Genomic DNA, 22,456 nt, shown 5'->3' with positions numbered 1-22,456 from the left:
CCGAAAAAGAAGAAAAATAAAAAGAAAGGAAAAAATGAAAATAAAATAAAAATATTAAAAAATTAAAAAAGAAACAAAAAAGAATAAAATTTACTAAACGTGTTCGTTCATTTTTTATTAGGAACAAGTTTACTAAACGCATTTTTTATTCAAAAATTATTCCTCGGAACATAAACATTTTTTTTTATTTCTGTTCCTTGGAATAATTTTGGAGTAAACGTTACCAAACACGTCATTTGTCTTTATAATGAAATGCGATGGATTTAGCTTTATAAGGAGTGGAAAAGTACTGCAGAAAAATATTTTTTTCTTTCTTTTTATTATTATTACTTGGTTTCGGCAAAACTAATTTTCAAGAAAGAATCTAAAAATAAAGAGAAAATGTATTTTCTTTAAGATACATGGGATATCCATAATAAATAAGAATAAAACGCGTCATACGGGTAGTTATGGCAACTAGATCTTTTGTAGGAATAGAAAACTAACAAAAGAAGGAAGATAAAAAAATTTAATGCTACCATTTTAAATTGCAATGGAACAATTAAGGGTAATTTGGTCTTTTAATGAAAATTGGGTAGATTTAGTTATATAAAGGGAAAAAATAGGGCCATATCTAAATATCTTTTTCTTCCTTCTTGTTATTATAATAGTACTCGAGAGTTTATTGTAAATCATAAATTTTTAAAGAAGTGGGTTCCATAACAATTTATAATTATTTGTGATATGATTTTTTGTTGTTTATAATAGACTATTCTTCTCATAGATAACTATTATATAATTATTTCTCTTATTATTACTTTTTTTCGATAAAACTAATTTTATGGAACTAAATCTGAAGATAAAGAGAAAACATAATGCATTTAATATACATAAGATATTCATAATAAACAATAATAAAACGTGTGATATTCGTACTTATGGCAACCGGAGGGAAAGTAAATAAATTGAGGGCTACCACTTTAAATTGTAATGGAATAATTAAATACAATTTTGTCTTTTTAATAAAAAGGGGATGGAGTTAGTATATATATATATATATATAAGGGGTGGTGCAAATGATTTCATTGGTGGAGTTCGAGCTAATTGAAGCGAGCACGGGTAATACAAACATGATGACGAGAGTTAGTATTGCCAATTGAGTCGAGTATGAAAGCCAAAGGAGGGAACTCAGCTCTTAATCCTATCATAGCATTCAGATGATTAGGAACTTGAAGTCACGAGTGCGAGTTCGATCGAGCTTTAGCCGTGGCCATTTTCCTCTATCGGAGGACGAAGATCATAGAAATTAGAGGTGGATTACGAGAATATCATTTTTTGAAGTGATGCTCGGCGATGACAAAATCCGTCGATGGCATATTCATCTGCGATCGGCTCTGGTTTAAGCGAGATGAAGAAGTTCCAATTGAATGCAGCAAAATAGGGACTGATATCACGATGCAGAAGACTCTTTATTTCGAGACTTTTATATGCACACCCCGACTTTCGTCTCTCTTTTGCCGCGTGGATTCTGAAAGCTCCTTTATCTATAACTTATTACGTCAAGTACCTCTCCTAATAAGTTTGTGCTTTCACTTGCTGAATTCCCTTCGTCTTGCAACACCGGCTCACCATCGAAGGGTTCCGCTACTATTCCGCCGCAGTAGGAGTGTAAATGATTCGGTTCCATTCAGTTCATTTTTTTTGGAAAAATGAACCGAACCGAGCCGATAATGAAATTTATTAAACCGAACCAAAATTCAATATAAACCGAACCCAAATCCCAGTTCGGTTCAGTTCAATTTTTCAGTTTTCACTTTTTCTTTGTTTTCCCCCTACATACACCCATTTCTATAAATTTTTTTATTTTTTTAAGAAAATTGATTTTTTAATTATTTTTATTCCTTTTTTTTTTTTTTTCTTTTTCTTCATTGATCGATCGCGGCTACGATGGCGGCGGGTGACCAGCCAGAGACAAGATCAAGCCTCGCCGGCCTATGGTGAGGTGGTGAGGCTCGAGCCCTACCCAAGTGGCTGAATTTGGTAGGGCTTGAACTTGCTAGCCTGTGGCAAGGCTCGAGCTCGTCTTTGGCCAGTCGCCGGCCACCACCCAATAAATACAAAAAGAAAAAAAAAAAGAAAAAATGATTTTTAAAATAATAAAATAAAATAAGGAAAAATTTTAAATTTTACTAATTTGGTTCGGTAAACCGAACCAATAAAAACTAAACTAGTAAAAAAAAAATTTTTTTTTTTGTTTTTAATGAGAATCGAACCGAAAAAATCAAATTTTTTATTTGGTTCGGTTTAGTTTTTGACACCCCTACACGCCACCACCTGCTCCAGTAGATTAAACATTTAAGGAAAGGGAGGAGGGAGCCTCATCATGCGTGGGTACACAATGTTCCACTTATTATCGAAATATAACTTCACCAATAGTTCCGCTCGTAGCAATCAGATGCTATAGGAGAAACCAACCCGGTAATTCTGTTGATGATAGGGATCGGCGATCCCAATTACCGGCTGGAAAAGTGACGCCGGCAGTGAAACTCAAACCATCTGGGATCCTACCGACAGAGAGACCATCTTTGTCCAGGAAAACCATGACTTCCCGTCTACCGGGGGAAAAGGGATCGCCGCGGGAGAGATCGCGGGATGAGCGATCGTCATTGCTCGGTCTGAGGAGGTCAGACGGAATGTCCTTGACAGCCTCCACTACAGGGACTCCGGCGAGGTAACCACTCCTCGCCATATGCCAGGCTTAGAGGGAGTCTTAGGACACTTCCTCCTTGGGGGCTAAAACTTGCTTGGACTCTCTCGCTAGTTATAAGGGGCGTTATTCTCTCCTTTTTTATTTTTTTTTATAGGAGTTCATCTAGCATTCAGCACGAGCGAGATTACTTTTTCTTGGGAATCATCTGTCTAATCTATTGTTGGAATCCTTTTCAGCGAGAGATAAAATAATGGAGGAGTCCTAGTTCGAGCATTGGACAAAGGGGGAAGTCCATCGGCTTTTAATGGTGGACAAATTCCTTTTGTCAAGGGAAAATAGGGGCCCTTGATTGGACAGTCATGCCAAATCCACTGCATAAGAATATATAAATAGACAGGAGAATTCAATTTCAAATTTATTGTACGGCGACCAATTTGATCTCAAACCTTTCAATTGTATTAATTTAATCATAAACATTTCGACAACTTGTTAATTTAGTTCTGAATTTTTTGATAATCCACCAATTTAGTCATTTCAGTCAATTTTGGCCTAAATCAGTAATCAGCATTTGTCATCCGTGTGGATAATTTTTATAAATATTTTTAAGATTTCTGATTTTTTTCTTTTCTTAATTTCTCCTTTTTATTTTTCTTTTTCCCTCCGCCGGCCATCGCCAAGCCCCATTGATCCATCAACCTCAAGTAAGGGCCATCCTTGCCCGAGGCCACCAAGGCCAGCATGCGTGGCCTCGCCTGAGGTTGGCAAAGTAGCCATCAACAAGACCTAGCGATGGCCAATAATAGGAAAAAGGGAAAAAGAAAAAAGAGAAAGAAGAAAATAAAATTACATGCTTAATAGAGTTGCCAAGGCTTGTGAGCTTATAGAGGAAGAACACCGGCTGTGGCGACAACAAAGAAGAAGTGATGACAAAAACAAGTAATCTTGGGTTTTTGATTTTTAAGGATGGCAATGTCTTAGACAAAAGTGCCCCTATTTTGGTTGCTGGAAAAATTACTTATTGTCGACTATCGAGTTCAGGCTTTTTTTTGGAATTGATTTAAACATTTCGCGCTCTTATTTAAAACAAAATCTATTCTAAGCTCTCTTTTGAGAAATTGGTTTAATTCATATCCTTATTTGAAATTTTCTCAAATTTATATATGATAGGGCATTTAAAATAACAGGAGGAGGTTCACCTTTGCCATCGTAGGCTTTTTAAAGCTTTGAAAAGAGTCGTGTAAAGATTTAAAGCTGATACAGACTCGAAAAAGGAAACCCTATTAGCATGAATTCCTTTTCAACTGTCCAGCCAGAATCCAAAAACTAATGCCATTTTCTGAAAGAAAGATATCGTTCCTTTTACATTCAACGCTACAGCTCCAATCAACTGCCACTTCCACCGCCGCCCTTTGCCTATCGCCTCACTCGGGGCTAGTCACCAGACAAACACCGCTCTTCATGTATATTGCGTGGTTACCAAGATTTACATCTGCTCTGGTCAGCTAGGTGTTTACACTTCTTGAGACTGTAAACCAAGAGCTGCTAGTTGCTACTTAATGAGACTAAGGCCTCTTTCGTAACCATCCGAATAGTAATTGATTTTGATTTTTTTTGTTCCCAGAAGCAGCTTGGGAACAAAATCGCGTTTGATTTTTTGTTTCCGAGAACAGATTTGAAATAGAATTAAGAATTAAAAAAAAATTGATTTTTGTTTCAAGAACAAATCTAATAATCAAGTCTTCTTCAATTTTCTCTTCTTCTTCTTTTTTTTTTTTTCTATTTTCTTCTTCTTCATCTATCGCCATCCCGCGATTGCTGTCCGCCGACAACTGGTCCGACGAGCTCGTTGGAGGCTCGCCAGGCCAGGGTGAGGTTCAGGGAGCTCGCCGGAGGCAAGCCCAGCCACCGACGAGGCTCGCCCAGCCCCGTCTGGCCACCAGCGAGGTTGAGCCTCGACAGGGCTAGGCGAGCCTCGCGATCTAGCTAGGCTCAGCCTCGTCGGTGGCTAGGCAAGCCTCGCCTAGCCCCAACGAGGCCAGCCTGGCCACTAGCAAGGCTCGACCGACGAAGGCCAACCTCGCAATAGTGACTGGACACTTGAAAAAGTTGAAAAAGAAGAAGAATAGGAGAAAAGGGGAAAAAAAATTAAAAAAGTAAAAAAAAATTATTTAAAAATTAAAAGAAATTGAATTGAAACAGAATCAATGAATACATAACAAACGCAATTCTATTCTAGAATAAAAAAGAATAATTTCCGATCAAAATCTATTCCCGGGAATAGAATCGTTATCAAACGTGCCCTAAGCTTTCGAATTTTACATGGATTTTATTTTAATAACCACTCCCTAACTGGACCATCGCATCATATTTTCGGTTGTCGTGCCACTTATACATTTCTCCACGCATAATGCAGTCAAGCAGTTTCTCTAACTGCACAATGCAACTAGCAATACCAATCCGAGTAATCTCACCTTGAATTTCTCTGCATGTCTTTATGGTCAATGCAGATTATAGCTAAAACAGAAGCAGAGTGCCCATACTTCGTTTGTCCCGGAAATGTAGCAAAAGAAGTCCACAAAAATAGCCATGGAGGTGTAGTTGCAATACTTTGCGTCGAAACATCAAACCAAACAGTTTTTCCAGGTAAGTGATGCAACATGTTTCAACATTGACAGGTGCAAATCAATAAGAGACCCGGTGCACAAGTGTTTCAACCAGCTACATGTATGCATTGCACCTCCCGTCTTATTATTCTCCCTATGAAGCAGCAGCATCCGTCCCAAGCAAATCATGCTTCTGGACGTACTCAAGCAAATGGGTTTATGCCCCAAAACTTCGTAGGTTGATTATTCCGTTGTCCCCGGTCGATACTCTTGATCAGAGCCATGTCCTCGTCTGCCAGCTTGAAATCAAAGACCTGAAAGTTCTCTTCCAACCTCTTAACCTTTGTGCTCTTTGGGATGAGAACGGTATTGCGCTGGATACCCCACCTCAGAACTACCTGTGCCACCGTCCTCTTGTACTTCTCAGCCAGACCCTTGAATCGATAGAGAAGAGAGGGGAATTGAGAAATATAGCAAGGCAGCAGAAACAAAAAAGAAGAAAGAAAAGATCACCGTGAATGATATAGACGAGCATTACCTTGAGAACTGGATCTGCCAAGCATGAAATGGAACCAAACCATTCTGTATTTGCAACTGCGCCCCCAAGGGGAGTGTGTGCAGTCACACAGATACCATGTTTCTGACAGAACTTAACAAGGGAATCACGTTGGAAATATGGATGGGTTTCAATCTGATTAACAGCAGGCTTCACTTTGGAGTAGGCCAGGCAATCTCTGGTTAGGAAGATGTCGTAGTTGCTGCACACAAATTCCATACAACAGTCAGAGCAATCAGAAAGGTCTGTAAAATGGGCAAGGCATTCAAAATATCTATTTCGAGAAAAGGATTGTAACACATTCCCAGCCTCTGTCGGTACTTATTACTTCTCATAGATACTACTACTACTACTTAAGAATTAAGAATCTCAATTTCCAAGGAGGATGAACATAATGGAAAACCTAGATTTCTGAGGCAATAAGACTGCTCCCTGCTCCCGTGGGCATCACATACAGCATCATTTGAAGAGTCTTATTATTGTCACATCTTCCCAGAGAAAAAAAATAGAAAAAAAAGTGCAATCCTTTCAACAAAGATACTCCTTCCATAAAAGATATATCAATTGCTATGGAAACGTTATGCTCCCAACATCTGGTGCAAAAATGACAAAATCCAAAGGGTACGCATCACCGAAAATGCCCTTGAAAGTAGTAAACTCTTGCTGTGGACTTCAAACTATGAAGGAACACTATCTCTGTCAGATACTTCGTTTAACTAACGCCAGAAGTCACCTCTCAAGTACCTTAGAGATGTAAAGAAAATATCCCAATGACTATAGGAAGTCCTTGAATTACAATCTCCTTTACTGTCACATTGGAGCTTCCCCTTCCAAGTAAAAATGCTAAATATTTCATGAGAGGTGCCTTAGAAAATGTTAAACCATCCAAAAAGTTCTCAAACCTGATCCCGATGCTTCGAACTAAACCCATTGAGACGAGTTCTTCCATGGCACGCCATGTAGTTTCCAAAGTTATAGTTGTGTCAATTTCCAGCACCCCCTCGTCGTCCAGAGCACTAGCAGTTGTGCCAACTCCTGCATGTATACACGTTACAACAAGATCTTTAGCATTCAAAACAAAATGTCTCTGATAGAGTCTTAGACTCTAATAAAGGGTAAAGGTACTAACATGAGCAGAGTACAGATAAAGCGCTAATGCTTTGTGAACAAATGGCGAGTGGAGAATATGGAAAATGATCTTTGGCGATCAAATTCACATCTAAATTTCCAGCAGTTGACTTTTCCACCATTCTTAACAAGAGCAGTGCATCATGAGCATAAAGAAAGTATCGCACCTATATCAAAAGACTCAGCCCAGTGTGCACACTTAGTTAATATCAACTTGTGGGGATACTCGATTTTATTCTCATTACCAATTTACCACCTTTTGACTTTCAGCGGAAAAACACCATTTAACCAAGATGTAATGCTCAGCAGCTCATTGAGTAGCTCATAAAGTTTGGAATTCGATCACAGTTTGCAAGTAGAATCGGATGCTAATGGTAGGGGAATCACCGGTGTGTTTAGTTGCTACAGGGAAGTGAATAAGGTAGAGATCCAAATAATCAAGCTGCAACTTCTTCAGGCTGTCCTTACAGGCCTCTATGACATGTCCGTGATCAGAATTCCAAAGCTGCACGGGGAAGGAACATCGGGCAAAATTAGACAGTTCATACTTAGTGCGGCATAGATTCAAAGTCGCAGGATGATCACTAAACTCGCCTTGGTGGTGATGAAAAGTTCCTCCCTCTTGACAAGCCCCGTCCGCACTGCTTCAGCAAGCGCCTTGCCAAGTTCCGCTTCATTCTGGTAATCGGCTGCACCGACACGAACTGGTTAAATACTATAAAACAACGATCTCAGAGGACGTAGCTCGCAATGCATAACATGAAAAAAATGTACCAAGCGTTATTACAATACGGGCGGCTTACTATGAACAAATCACGCGAATGAACGATAATGGTTTCGAAATTCAACACAGTCGATAAAAATAAATTAAAAAAAACTCCTCGCATACGCAGCGAATGCCACGGCATGCAAGACTACATAAGCACGGGCAGAGATTCATCATCCTCGCGACTCATCCGACGCAAGCATTTAGGACCACGACAAGCCCGTGTAATTTCTTGTTCCGAATCATTCTCAAATTCAATCGACAGACAACTCTGCTGATCCCCTCGCTGCCCAGTATCTTCTCAGCGGACTCGCCCGAACGGTGACCAAAAAAAAAAAAACAACACGAAATGCGCCGAAACCGTTCCTCTCGAACCGCCGACGATGGTCCAGAACACCGACCAGCACCGGACAATGAACTAAAAACCAAAAAGACACGGCCGCACTAAATCGACCAAACCCTGGAAAAGACGAGGATCCGGAGATAGCTAAAAGAAGAGTTGGCTTCGGGGGTACCGGCGCAATCGAAGTGGCGGTAGCCGATCTTGATGGAGCCCAGCATGAGGTCCCGTATCTCGTCCTTCTCCATATCTAACACGCCGAGACCGATCGCCGGCATTTTGAATCCGCTGTTGAGGGTGATCGACATCTTCTGAAGCGATCGCGCTCTTTCTGGTCTGCGGTATCGTTGAAACCTAAATTTTGGTGACCGTTTATATAGAAAAAAGGTTAATTTGAACTCTTAAAAAATATGTATCAGAACAAATAAAATGAATAAAAGGAAAATAAGGAAGGATCAGTCTAATTTGATTATAAATGGAATATGAAAATTATGATTAACCATCTTTGTTTCAGCGAATATTCAAATCATTGTAAATAAGAAATCAAATTTTCGATTAAGAAAATCAGGTAAATAAAAAAATAACAAATTTGATAAGATGGAAGAAATCAAAATATTCGAAGAAAAATCAAATTGATTGCTACCATAAATTGAGGTAACGAAAAAGAAAGCTAAAAAATTACCATATGGAAGGAATTAAAATATTCGAAGAAAAATCAAATTGATTGCTACTATAAATTGAGGTAACGAAAAAGAAAGCTCAAAATTACCATAGAATATGGTGCTCGGAACAAATTTTGTAAAAAAAGGGGGGCGAGAATGGAGAAAATATTCAAAAAAATCCGTGCAAGGTGCAAGTGAAAAATTCGTGAAAGAAAAAAAAAAGGCTTGAGGAGAGAATTCGTGAGAGAAAGAAGAGAGAATTCGTGCAAAAGACAATGTGAAAAAGAAGTCTTTTCTTTTCTCTGACAAATTGCAGAGAAGAAAGAGACCAGCAGCAGGAAAGTACAGAGACAGAGGTAGAGAGTGAACGTAAAAAAAAAGAAAAGGGGAGTCTTCTTCTTCAGCAAACCGGCGTTCGACGTCCACGCCCCTGCAGATCGTGCCTCTACAGCTTGAGCACCTTCGCGCTCGGCGTCCGGCGACCGCGCCTCAGACCGCCCGTCGTTCGCCGGCGTCCTCCGCTCCTCCGCAGCTGCCCGCAGGAGCTTCGCCCGACGCCGCAGCAAACAGGCGATTGACGCCCCCTCAACCCACTCGACGCCTGCACCTCCGCCTCGTCTGCAGCCTGCCGATCCGCGCCTCTGCCCGAGCACCGGCGTCCCTGGTCCACCCCTCCGCGCCGGCCACCGCTGCTCGAGGCCCCGCCACACCTGCTCGCCGCGCCACCGCCGCTCCGCCAGCAACTCGCTTGTCCCCGACGCTCGAAGGCAGCAGCCCGCGTCTGCAGCAGGATCTCTACCCTCCGCCGTCAACCCAGCACCTCCGCTGCCGCCGTCGTTCGCCAGTTCTTCGCCCGACGGCCCGCTCCCTGCAAATCCGCTCGAGCACCCCTTCGACCCAGCAGCCAAGCAGCGCCTGCAACTCCGGCTGCTGCTTCACGGTCGCCGGAGCTCCGTCCGCATCGCCTCGCCAGCACCTACGCCGTCGCCGTCTGCCACCGCTTCCCTCCGCCCGAGCGCCACTCAGCCGGCGCCGCACCACCTCTGCCGCGACCAGCAGCAACGCCTCTGTTCCCCTTTGCTGGTTGCTGCACGCCGCGCCACCTGCCGTTGCCGCGCGCCCACTGCCCTACTCCGCCCGACGTCCGACAGACTGGGCTCCTGCCTCCGCCGACGCCGTGTCACCGCTCCTGCCTCAGCCGTGTGTCGCCCTTCGCTGCTTTTCCTTTCCAAAGCCTCCTCTTAGGTGGTTTGTTTTATTTTTTCATTTATTTTATGTTATTTTACTTTATTTTATTTTTTTAACTTTTGCTATTATTATACAAGTTTGAATATTGAGAGGTGATTTTCAGTTTATGGATATTGTAGGCATTAACCGCAGGAGTTTTGTCCAAAATTGTTGTAATTATTAATTTGATCCGTAAAATGTCGGATCATTTTTTTTAATTATATTAATTTTTGGACATTTTAATAGTATTTTAATTGTTAAGTCATTATAGTTATTAATTTTATCCGTAAGACCTTGTATCAGATTTTTAATTTTTTTCGCCATATGTTAGTCTTAGGACACTTCCTCCCTTGGGAGCTCAAACTTGCTTGGACTCTCTCGCTAGGTATAAGGGGCGTTATTTTTTCTATAGGGCTATGTCGTCCGGATTTAAGTGGGATAGGATTTAGATAGGATAGGATATGAAATCCTATGATTTTTTTAGGGATATGTTCAGCAGAAGTCTTAAAACTTGTCCAGAAAGTGCGATTGAGTACTGAAACTTACAAAAAGTTCAATCAAGTCCTAAAACTTGTCAAGTTTGTTCAATTGAGTCCTAAAGTTAACACCGTTAAAAAAATTAACGGAAATTGTTGACGTGGCGCGACGTTATATTTTAAATGATTTTTTTATTTTTCAAATGGCTTTTTTAAATTATTTTTATTCAAAATATTTAAAAATTAGATTAAAAACTAAAAAGGAAAATCTAAATTTATTTAAAAAAGGAAAATCTAAATTTATTTTAAAAAACAAAACTGTTCAAAAAAAAAAAAAAAAGGGCACTGGTGGACTTCCGCCGGGGGCTGGCGTGATCGCCGGCCCGGGCGGGGTGGCGGTCCTCGCCGGGCGAGGCCTCGCCGGCCCTCACGGGGGGCCGACGACCGTCGCCCTCCCTCGCCTGGGGCCGAGCGACCGTCGCCCGCCCTCGCTTGGGGCCGGCGAGGGCCGGCCACCCCGCCCGGGGCCGATGCCGTCTCTCGGCCCCTCCGGCGATGGGTGGCGCGGCGGGGAGAAGAGCAGCGATTTTTTTTTAAAATAATTTTAAAAATAACTTTTATTTTTAATTTTTGTGAAAATAAGATAAAATAAATAAATTTAATTTTTAGCTTTTAAACTTATTTTTTTGAAAAAATGAATAAAAAATCATTAAAAAAATCCATGTGGAAAATAAAATATAATTTAAAATGACACGTCAGCATTTTTAATGTAAAAGGCTAACGGTGTTAACTTTAGGACTCAATTGAACTAACTTGACAAGTTTTAGGACTTGATTGAACTTTTTGTAAGTTTTAGGACTCAATTGCACTTTCTGGATAAGTTTTAGGATTTCTGCTAAACATATCCCATTTTTTTATATCATGTCCGTTGTTTGGTGAATCACGGTAGTAAAGTTGAATATGTTCACATCATATCATATACATTTTTTTGATATAAACGGTATATCATTATAAATAAACATAAATATTCATAAATAGAGATGGTGAAAATCTATTATAACACTATTCCTTGATTTATTTTTATTTTATGTTTCCTCTTTTTATATTATTTTCTTTATTATTTCTTTTTTTTCGCCTTTCATCATTTTTAATAAAATTTTATCAAATAGTAAACTGTATTAACATACCTAAAACACAAAAATACCTAAAATATTTAATAAATATAAATATTTAATTTATAGATTGAATGTTTATTATAAGATAGAATTAATGTTGAATATATAAATTAAAATATGATTAATTAAAAATAATTTTTAATTGTTAATTTCTTAAATTAGAATTCATATATTATTTATATTGAAATATAATTTCAATTTTATTAATTTAATAAAATTTTTATTCGATAAAAATAACTTTCCTATTAAGGACATTAGAAATTATATACACTTTTATCTCACTTCCCCAATGGGATAATTTTATCTTGTCTATATCTCCTTTATATCCGACTTTTTTCTATCGTGAGCGAGTACCAAACATAAGATAGGATAAATCATATCATATCCCGAATTTTATTCCAACTGCCAAACACAGCCTAGGAGTTCATCTAGCATTCAGCACGAGCAAGATGACGTTTTCTTGGGAATCATCTGTCTAATCTATTGTTGGAATCCTTCTCAAATAAAGATAAAATAATGGAGGAGTCCTAGTTCGAGCACTGGACAAAGGGGGAAGTCCATCGGCTTTTAATGGTGGACAAATTCCTTTTGTCAAGGGAAAATAGGGCCCTTCATTGGATAGTCATGCCAAATCCATTAGAAAATAATATATAAATAGACATGAGATTTCGATCCCAAATTTATTGTATGGCTACCAATTCGGTCTCAAACCTTTCAATTGTGTTAATTTAATCATAAACATTTTGATAACTCGTTAATTTAGTTCGACATTTTTGATAATTTGTCAATTTAGTCATTTTAACCGATTTTGGCCAAAAACTGTAATCAACATCGAGCGTCCATGTAGATAATTTTATATATATTTTTAAGATTTCTAATTTTTTTCTTTTATAATTTTTTTTTCTTTTTCCCTTCGCCGACCATGGCCAAGCCCTATTGATCCATTGGCCTCAAGTGAGGGCCATCCTTGGCTAAGGTCGGCGTGGGTGGCCTCGCTTGAGGTTGGCGAAGCAGCCATCAATGAGACCTATCGATGGCTGATAGCGGGAAAAAAGGGAAAAAGAAAAAAGAGAAATAAGAAAAGAAACGAAACAGAAAAAAATAAGAAAAATTACTAAAACAATCCACGTCAATGATTTATGGTCAAAATTAGTTAAAATGACTAAATTGGCAAAATCATCAAAATGTTTAGGACTAAATTGACATAACTGAAAAGTTTAAGACTAAATTGACAAGTTATGAAAATGTTTAGAATTAAACTGGCATAATTGAAAGATTTAGGACTGAATTGACTATTATACAATAAGTTAAGGGTTTTTAGGATAATATTCTCCAAACAGACAGGTTGACTCACCTTTGAATGAGCAAGCAGTCCGCATTTTTGACAAGGTGAGATTGAAGACATCTTATCATAGATTCATTTGTATCTCTCAAGCTTGGAATTGAGGTACACATGTTAGGAGCAATTAAATTTCTGCCGAATGAACTGAAATTTCTTCGTTGGAATCCGTAAAGATGAGTAGTTTATGAATCAGCAAGTGTTAGCTCAGGAGTTACTCTCAATTAAGATCACACTTCCAAAATTTCCTCGAGGTTGGTTCAGCTTTTGAAATTGTGTTAGTCATCCATGTTGTAAAATATTTTATTATTTTAAATGAGATCCTAATATTGTATTTTCAATTAATTCCAATTTATTACCCGCATTTATTACATGATATTTGCCCGTTAATATGTTACCATAACGGTCTTGATGGAAGACGTCGGTAACGTAAGAAACGAAATAAAATGTTAGGTCATCTAGTTCAAACCCTATCACTATAGAAAAACACGTCATCACGTTTGTGGGGCATTGACTAGTGGAACATGACGTACAGATCTAGCGATTCCATATTCGCGGATTGATCACGCTCCGTGCATCCCTCCAAGGTTTGGGGATTTTCCGTATTTGCAGATTTTCATCAATGGCTGGAGGTATGTCGATCATTTACGTTTCCGCAAATCGATCCCGAATTATGCACGTATTTATTTGACAATGATAGATAGGGATTATCGGGTTTAATTTATATTTAGTCTTACAATCCATCCATGACACATTCTTATGGAAAACCTTATGTAAAACTCTTTAGGGGAAAGTTGATGTGAAACTCGGTTTATTTACCACAAGAGTTGCTGCTCTGTTTAAAGTTCACTTTTTGCCCATGGGTTTCCAAAATAAGAGAACGGTATAAAAAAAAATACTACAAAGTTGGATGACCGAGAAAGAAATCTGCTCGATTAAGAATATGTACCAAAAAAGTCCTAAACATGTTGTATTCATATCAATTTAGTTATAAATTTTCAATTAGATCAATTCAGTCCTAAATTTTTTGCATTTGTATCAACTGAGTCAATCCAGTTAATTTTGTTTAGAAATTGGTAATGTGGATAATTTTTTTTTTAATTTTTTATACATTTTTCTGATTTTTTTTTTACATTTTCTTTTCTTTTCTTTCCTTTCTTTTCTTTCTCCCAACCTTGGGCCACTAAGGTCGCTGGCCATTGGCAAGGATTGTTGGCCTTTGCTAAACAGAGTTGTAAAAAAAAAAAAAAAAAAAAGAATAGAAATAAAAAGAGCAAAAAAATTCAAAAAATTATGGAAGTTTACTAAACAATGTCTTCATTGGCACCGACCTTGTCATATAAAATGGTTAGCATTCACTTTAGTGATTTTCAACCAAAATTGATCAGATAAACTCAATTAGCATAAATGCAAAAAAATTAGGATTGAATTGGTCCAATTGAAAAATTTAAAATAAGTTCAAAACTTTTTGGGTACTTTCCCTGCTAGAATAAGAATGCTTAAGCATATATTTGGCTAAGGAGGCAGTAATATACCCAACCCACATTTCTTTGCCCGATAAAGATTCCATAGTCCGGATACGAAGAAAATTTTGAAGAACCTAGTCAATGATTTATAGGAGTACGATGCCCATGGACTAAAATGCTCGCTTGTTGTTATAGGTATATACAGATTGTCTTCTTCAAATAACTCCAAAGAGTGCTGCCCATTTAAAAAACCAGAAAAGAAGATATTGCATTTCCTTGGAAATTAGATATACCCCCAATGGTGTTTACAAATGTTTCTGTTTGGTCAAGACATAGGCCGGTCATACTAAATGAAATGCAACGAGGCCAAAACTATTTCGACAGTTGACATGGATTATTAAGGTTGAATGGAGAATTTTGTGTAAAGGAGAATTTAACGCTCTATATATTGATCTATCGCCAAAAGTTTGGACTATTTATGTAATTTTTCGACAAAAAATAAAGGAAAAAATCAGATAAGAGAAAAATGGACTTTCTTTTTTCTATCGAGAGAGATAGAAAATGTATTCTATCATAGTTTTCACAAGCGCTTGGGCTTAACTCATGCAAAGTTCTTGTGATTCGTACCGTTTATTTCATCATCAGCTCACAACACTGTGACCTTTCATAATGTACTAGATTTACAATTGAATCTCATATTCAAATTTAGTTAGCTGATTCTTCAAATTCAATTGAAGTGGATAAGCATTTCGCCAATGTTTAATTAGCAAAATGAAGTCATAACTTTAATAAGTTCCACAATATCGGGCAGGCATCTTCTAATGTGTTTAATAATACATAACATTTGCACTCATAGCTCGTCTTCTTTTTTTCAAACGTTCGCAAATGTTACGACACTTTCAATGATAGAACAAAGCAAGAATGATTAATTTTACGAGGCTTTACATTTCGAAGGACGCTCCTTCATGGACCCTAAAAGGCTCGTGTTACATATTGCTCCTGATATAAAGATGACAATTCGTATTATTTATTCTTATCTCGCTCCTTAAGTCGTTGACAAATACGTGTGTTTTTCTTTTTTAATCTTAAAATATGTGCGTTTTTTTTTTTTCTTTTTGGTCTAAAAATATGTGTGTTCGATCCGGCCTTTTTTGGGAAAATTTCAAAAAAGGATCTATAGTGCCATCATTTTCTCAAAAGAGAACCTGGAGTGAAATTTGTCTCAAATAAGAATCTAAAGTGCCTTTATTTTCTCAAAAGAGGACCTGGAGTGGAATTTGTTTCAAATAAGGACCTAAAGTGATCATTTAGTCTCAAAAAATGACCTCATTTGCCGGTTCGTGAATAAATGCATCTCCGATGCATATTCTGGTAACCCGATCGGGGATATTTTGTCATTTTTTATTTTTATTTTTAGTTGTCTTGTTCTTTTTATTATTATTATTATTATTATTGGTCAATGGTGGCACTGTTCATCATCTTCTCCGTCCCCTATTCGTTTGTTTCTCAAGAACATCGGACTTGAGAAGGGCCAGCAAGCATTGGCTATTGGTGAGGGTCGGCGAGAGTTGGGCGCCCATCGTCGGCAGTAGGCGAGGGCCACCAAAGCCCTCACCACCATGGGCGAGAGCTTGTGGGCCGACCCTCCCTAGATCTGGCGAGGGTGGCATCGGTTGCGGCTGGCGAGGGCCATCGAGCCCTCGCTGGCTACGGGTGAGGGCTTGCAAGCCCTCATCGCCCTTATTAGTGGCCGATGAGGTGGGCGAGCCCTCGCCCAGGGCTGGCGAGGGGTGACCTCACTGATGGTCGCGAGGGGCGACCTCCCACACCTCCGCTCGCTGCTCCATCAACAACCTCGTCTTCTGCTAGGACTACGATTGGGATGCCTGCGTTGCTTTCTTCATTCCTTCCTCCCACCACCGCTCCTAGATCGACGACTTCTTCGGCTACTCCTTTTGCCCTCGAGGACCTTCTTGTAGGGCCTCGATTTGGACGGCCCCCCTCCCCCATGGCCAACGAGGGCTCGATAGCCCTTGCTCGCTGTTAGCGATGGGCGTGGAGCCCTTGCTCATTGTCGGCGATGGATGTCGAGCCCTCGCTAGCCCTTACCAGCGGCCGGCACTTGCTGGCCTTTTCCTAAGTCCAGTGTTCTTGATCTGGGCAAGAAGAAGTGAACAGAGGACGACGAAGACGATGAACAGGACAACCAAAAATGAAAAAAAAAAAATGGACGAAAATACCGTAATTAGGCCATCGAAATATACATTGAAGATGCATCTATTTATTGGCCGATGAGTGAGGTCCTTCTTTGAGATTAAATGACTACTTTGTGTCCTTCTTTGAGACAAACTTTACTTCAAGTCCTCTTTTGAAAAAATGATGACACTTTGGGTCTTTATTTTAGACAAACTTCACTTCAGGTTATCTTTTGAGAAAATGATGGCACTTTTTGGGTTCTTATTTGAAATTTTCCCCATTTTTTAGTTACTGCCACAGTTATAACATGGGTTGGTGGTTTGACCTTGAAAGTGAAAAATCTCACTGCTCCTGCACCCCTTTCAGCTAAAATATTTTCATATTAGCTTCCACAAGGCTGCATTTAATAGATTTAAGGTGCTGTAACTTTTATAACATTTTAAAATTATTTTATCAAAATAAAAATATCCATAACATATAGATATTTTTTTTTAATCTCGATAGTCATATAATAATAATAATAATAATAATAATAATAATAATAATAATAATAATAATAATAATAATAATAATATTAATAATAATATCATTTTATGTGAATATGGTGCAAGTGGTACATATTTCATGAACATTGGTAACAATGAGAATGAACAATAATAATAATAATAATCGGTTCATATTTCATTTGAGGTGAAATCAAGTGGTACATACATGAACATTGGTAACAATAATAATAATAATAATAATAATAATAATAATAATAATAATAATAATAATAATAATAATAATAATAATATCATTTTATGGTGAATATGGTGCAAGTGGTACATACATGAACATTGGTAACAATGAGAATGAACACTTTCAAGATCGGTTCATATTTCATTTGAGACCTGAAATCTACCCTGTCAGAACTAATTTCCTAGTTTTTGGAATATGTAACCTCCTCTATGTTCCATGAAACCTGGAACCTTACCCCATTGGGCCATTAATTAGTTCCATAGTCGGTTCTAGGGTTTATTTGAGAATCGGCTTATTTCTTTTTTATCCCGTTTCATTTTTTTCTTCCTTTTTTATTTTAATTTTTGGTCAAGCAACATGAAAGTAAATGTAATAACAAAAATCTCCATTTGTTAATAGTAATAATCCATAAAATATGAACACGTAAAATAAAATAAATAATAAAAGGTTCAAAACAGGTAACCACGGTTTATTGGTTCTCATTCTCGATCTAGTAATTCAATTTCCAATTCTCGGTTTGGTTCTTACATAGGAACAAGGAACCAAATCGCACAATCTCCGTTCCAGTCTTTTTGGAAGCATGAATTAAACTAGTAATCGCAAGAACCCAAAATCAGACTGGTTTCTATGAATGATTCAATTCAATTCCTAGCATGACACAATACTTTGAAAAAAATGTTTGGTCAAACACATGTGCTATGGCCCAATATAGTGCAAACACAATTATACCAAATCGTCTTTGAAATTTTTTTCTCTTAGCATAGAAAATTAAAGGATTGATGCCATGAAAAACTTCAAATTAATATAGTTGTGACAAATTTATCAAAAACTATTTTTTTAACATAAAAAACCTTAAACTGGTATATTTATAATAAATTTTCTCTCCGTTGGTTTCCATTAAATTGGATCGATGCCACGAAAAATCACAAACCGATACACCTATGATAAATGGAGGGTAAAACCCCACATTAATACACTCGTCAATCACCACATATCATCTAACTCAGCAATTCAATAATAAAATTTAATATAAACTAATATATGGTAAATTTGTCATAAGATGTATCAGTTTGGAGTAGTCAAAAAATTAATTTATAATAAATTTATTATAAGTGCACTAGTTTGGATTTTTTTATTTTTGTAGTGCTAATCCGAAATTAAAATGTTCTCTTTGAAAATTGAACCGAATTGCACGGTTTAGTTCAGTTTTCCGTCCTGATCTGACAAAAGAGAACCCAATCGAATCGTCAAGCCCATTGGGCTTTTGCCAAAATCGGAAAAAAAAAAATAGAGAGAAAAAAAAATCTCAATGATCGCTCGAAATCGGATCGAGCACGACCCTGCCAAATCCGAAGTTGCTGAGCAATTTCCCTTCCACGAGCTTCTTCTGCGGCTCAGAAGAAAAGAGAGAAAGAGAACGAAAAGCGAAACTCCACCGGGAGAGAGAGAGAGAGAGAAAGAAGAAGAACGAGAACGACGTGTCGTCACCAGATCCAGCGAACGACGTCGGAGAACGAAGGAAGGGACCGAGGGTAGCGATGTCGTCTACGTTCAGCGGCGATGAGACCGCGCCGTTCTTCGGCTTCCTCGGCGCGGCGGCCGCGCTCGTTTTCTCCTGTGAGATCCTCGTCCCCTCCCCCACAAGATTCTACTTCTTCTTCGCTTTCGATTATTATGTTTTGCGACTTTGATATCCGATTCGATCGTTTCCACTGAGATCCGAATCGCATTGCCGTCGAAAGATCGGCGTTCGGTCGCTTGTTTCGTGTCTGCCTGTTTATGTCATGTCCTCGGCTTACCAACGACCGAGAAAACTGATGAACGGAACGGTCGGGTCCTGTGCCTGAGATTGTTCGACCCACTCCTTCTAGGTGCTTAGCACTTTGGAATTAGCAGAGGGTAGCTGACGATTCTCGTTTATCTCCGTGTTTCTGATCCGGCTCGTTGATACGAACTTGAATGTTTTGGGTTCATTTAGAGAATCAGATACGAGAAATTCCAATTTAGTTCTCTGTGCCCGGGTGTCTTAAAATTTCCTTTGGCTCTTTGGCACCAAGTTGCACACGCAGGCGAAGCCGTAGCTTGCTATTATATGCGGACTAGAGATGATCGTGATTGCCAATCTTGGGTCGTTCGTGTGTGTTTATCATTTGGGTCTGTCTTCGATTTCACTGAGTAATCGAACTTGCCATTATATGTGGAGTAGAGATGACTGTGATTGCCAATCTTGGGTCGTTTGTTTGTGTTTATGATTTGGGCCTGTCTTCGATTTCGCTGAGTAATCGAACTTGCCATTATATGCGGACTAGAGATGATTGTGATTGCCAATCTTGGGATGTTCATGTGTGTTTCTGATTTGGGTCTGTCTTCGATTTCGCTGAGTAATCGAACTTGCCATTATATGCAGACTAAATATATTGTGATTGCCAATCTTGGGTCGTTCGTGTGTGTTCATGATTTGGGTCTGTCTTTGATTTCGCTGAGCAGGCATGGGAGCTGCATATGGGACAGCCAAGAGCGGGGTGGGCGTAGCATCTATGGGTGTGATGAGACCTGAGCTGGTTATGAAGTCCATAGTGCCAGTGGTTATGGCAGGAGTGCTGGGTATTTATGGGCTGATTATCGCTGTCATCATTAGTACTGGGATTAATCCCAAGGCGAAATCTTACTACCTCTTTGATGGGTATGCACATCTTTCATCTGGCCTGGCTTGTGGTCTTGCTGGGCTGTCAGCTGGGATGGCAATTGGAATTGTCGGAGATGCGGGTGTCAGGTATGCAACACCTGTTTCTCTTACATTTTTTCACATTGAGAATTTTTGTAATATATGCCAACATGATTGTTTTCACAGAAATCACCGCATAAAACAAACATTAAAAGAAAAGAGCAAACCTTGTATCGCCTCTTTTCTTTTTTTCTTTTTAAAGAAGTATTATTTCAGATGAAGGTTATTTAATCTAGGGTTTATTAATTTAATTGGCACACAAAGAATATTTATCCCTCGATGAGTATGTTTTGTGCATGGCGTCCTTATCATTAGAATGACATTAATTTCTGACTTTCATGTTTGATGATCTGGTGTGTTCTACGCATTTCTCAAGCTCTTCTTGCATTTGAGTGGAAGTACCTACTGCTTACGGTGGTGGAACCTCTTTGTGAGGCATGGTGTCAAATGAGTATCATTTTGTTTGTTTGAGTCAGGAGAGACTCAAATTGTGAGTCCACACTTTCATAGAAACATAATTGTAACGCCTCAGCATACTCACTAGTTGGACAGGATTGGAATGTTAGTGACAATGCTTTGCATGGATTTGTGAAAAATATTTATAGAGACGAGAATTTAAAAAGAAGATGACCAAGGCTGACTCCTTTGTTGAGTTGCTTCGCAGTCTCATATGTTAACTATGTAATGTTAGTTGCCTGGAGCAGCGCATGGATATTGCATGTAATACATTTTAATTGCAAACAACGACAGTATGTTACTATCGGCAGCGGCATTTATGCAATTGTGTGCAGTACTTACGGCACAAGCAGTCTATGACACATGAGCGATGATGTAAGTAGGAAACGTAATTATTGTTTTCCAGCAAACTTCTTATAATTATACTGAATGTATTGTTGGAGCATGAGATTAGGAGCATGGGATATAATCTGTTGCCAATAGGCTCATCATTCTTTACATCTTGCACTTTGGTTTGTACGTTTTGAAAGAAAAAGAAGTGAAAGTTGTATATGGGATATTAAGGACTTTCTTCTTAAAAAAGAACCTCGGAATGAATGCATCCTACCTGTTATGCAGAGCTAACGCGCAGCAGCCAAAGCTTTTTGTCGGGATGATCCTTATCCTCATTTTCGCTGAAGCACTGGCTCTCTACGGCCTTATTGTTGGCATCATCTTGTCTTCTAGGGCAGGCCAGTCCAGAGCAGACTGAAGACGACCGAGTGATGCATTACTGAACAGATCAATTTGTTCTTCAGGCTCTATGCAGAATAATTATGTAGTCTCAATTTATAGCATTAGTTGGACAGCCCTCGCAAGAATCTGATCTTCTTGTTGTCTTTCCGAGATGAGAAAAGAGCGTCTCTGCATGAGAAAGGCTTGTGAAGTTCTTCTTTAATTTGTGTATTATCCATTGTAAACCTTGATTCTGTGACTGATATTCTTGAGATTTCATCGTGCATCTCATCTGGATTGCATATATGTTCCATGGCTTGCAATGCAAGTCTCTTGAAGAAGAGCGGGTTTCGGTTTGGTCCCAAAGCCAATCTTTGTTCCTTTAATCCAACATGCGGCCGTTCTTGCTCATTGGCAGGAATGTGGGGTCAGTCAGTCTCGATATATCTGGACATAATCTCCGCCTAAACAAGCATATGCAATCAGGGTGGAGTTCTTATGGCCAAGCCTGAAACAAGCCAAAGCAGTCATTGCTCTCTCAGCCGCGTCTCTTTGTGCATGGTCAAATCTGCCTTGCACAAATAGTTTGGTGTGCGCACATCTTCTATTTCTTTGTTGGACATCTGAAAGAATTCAATTTCATAACTAGCTTCAAGCGCACCATTATCAATCAATGCCAGCATTGTAAATTTTCTTTCTAAATAGGCAATGGATGTAAAAATAAGAACAATAATCTCTCAAGACTATGTTTGGTCGTCGATAAGATTTGATAGGATATGATATGAAATTTAAGAATTTTGTTATATCCCGGTGAATTACAGTAATATAATTATATCTATTCACATTATGTTATGGATATCATTTGATATAAATGGCATATTAATGTAAGTGAACTTAAAAATTCACAAACGGAGATAGTAAAAATCTCCTTTTGTCTTTTTTCTTTTATTTTTCCTCTTTTTTAATCATTTTCTCTCATTTTATCATTCTCTAATAAAATTTATATTTATATATAAATTGTACTAATGTACCTATAACACTAAAGTACCTAAAATGTTGTATTATAAGATAGAATTAAATTTGAATATATAAATAAAAAGGATTAAATTTAAAAAACTAAATTTTCTTATTTTGAATTTCTTATATATGAATTCAAATATTATTTATATTGAAATATAATTTTATTTTATTTTTAAT

General features: G+C 38.4%; 3 protein-coding genes across 3 annotated transcripts; 2 read left to right on the top strand and 1 right to left on the bottom strand.

The window, feature by feature from the left end:
* Positions 1-5,229: 5,229 nt before the first annotated feature.
* LOC104418886 (NADP-dependent D-sorbitol-6-phosphate dehydrogenase) lies at positions 5,230-8,422 on the bottom strand. The gene is made up of 6 exons (XM_010030355.3): positions 8,258-8,422; positions 7,571-7,665; positions 7,364-7,481; positions 6,751-6,883; positions 5,831-6,050; positions 5,230-5,726 (listed from the first exon to the last, which is right to left on the bottom strand). The coding sequence occupies exons 1-6, from the start codon at positions 8,388-8,390 to the stop codon at positions 5,496-5,498; spliced, it is 930 nt and encodes a 309-aa protein (XP_010028657.2). The 5' UTR covers positions 8,391-8,422; the 3' UTR covers positions 5,230-5,495.
* A 478-nt stretch (positions 8,423-8,900) lies between these two features.
* On the top strand, positions 8,901-9,989 carry LOC120288484 (vegetative cell wall protein gp1-like). Its single transcript, XM_039302491.1, has 3 exons — positions 8,901-8,932; positions 9,061-9,113; positions 9,202-9,989. The coding sequence occupies exons 1-3, from the start codon at positions 8,901-8,903 to the stop codon at positions 9,987-9,989; spliced, it is 873 nt and encodes a 290-aa protein (XP_039158425.1).
* An 8,719-nt stretch (positions 9,990-18,708) lies between these two features.
* LOC104418884 (V-type proton ATPase 16 kDa proteolipid subunit) lies at positions 18,709-21,600 on the top strand. The gene is made up of 3 exons (XM_010030353.3): positions 18,709-18,981; positions 19,852-20,137; positions 21,164-21,600. The coding sequence occupies exons 1-3, from the start codon at positions 18,903-18,905 to the stop codon at positions 21,294-21,296; spliced, it is 498 nt and encodes a 165-aa protein (XP_010028655.1). The 5' UTR covers positions 18,709-18,902; the 3' UTR covers positions 21,297-21,600.
* Positions 21,601-22,456: the final 856 nt, after the last annotated feature.

The sequence above is a fragment of the Eucalyptus grandis genome, chromosome 9 (assembly GCF_016545825.1).
Source record: "Eucalyptus grandis isolate ANBG69807.140 chromosome 9, ASM1654582v1, whole genome shotgun sequence".
Lineage (NCBI taxonomy): Eukaryota > Viridiplantae > Streptophyta > Magnoliopsida > Myrtales > Myrtaceae > Eucalyptus > Eucalyptus grandis.
This window is presented reverse-complemented; position numbering and strand designations above follow the sequence as displayed.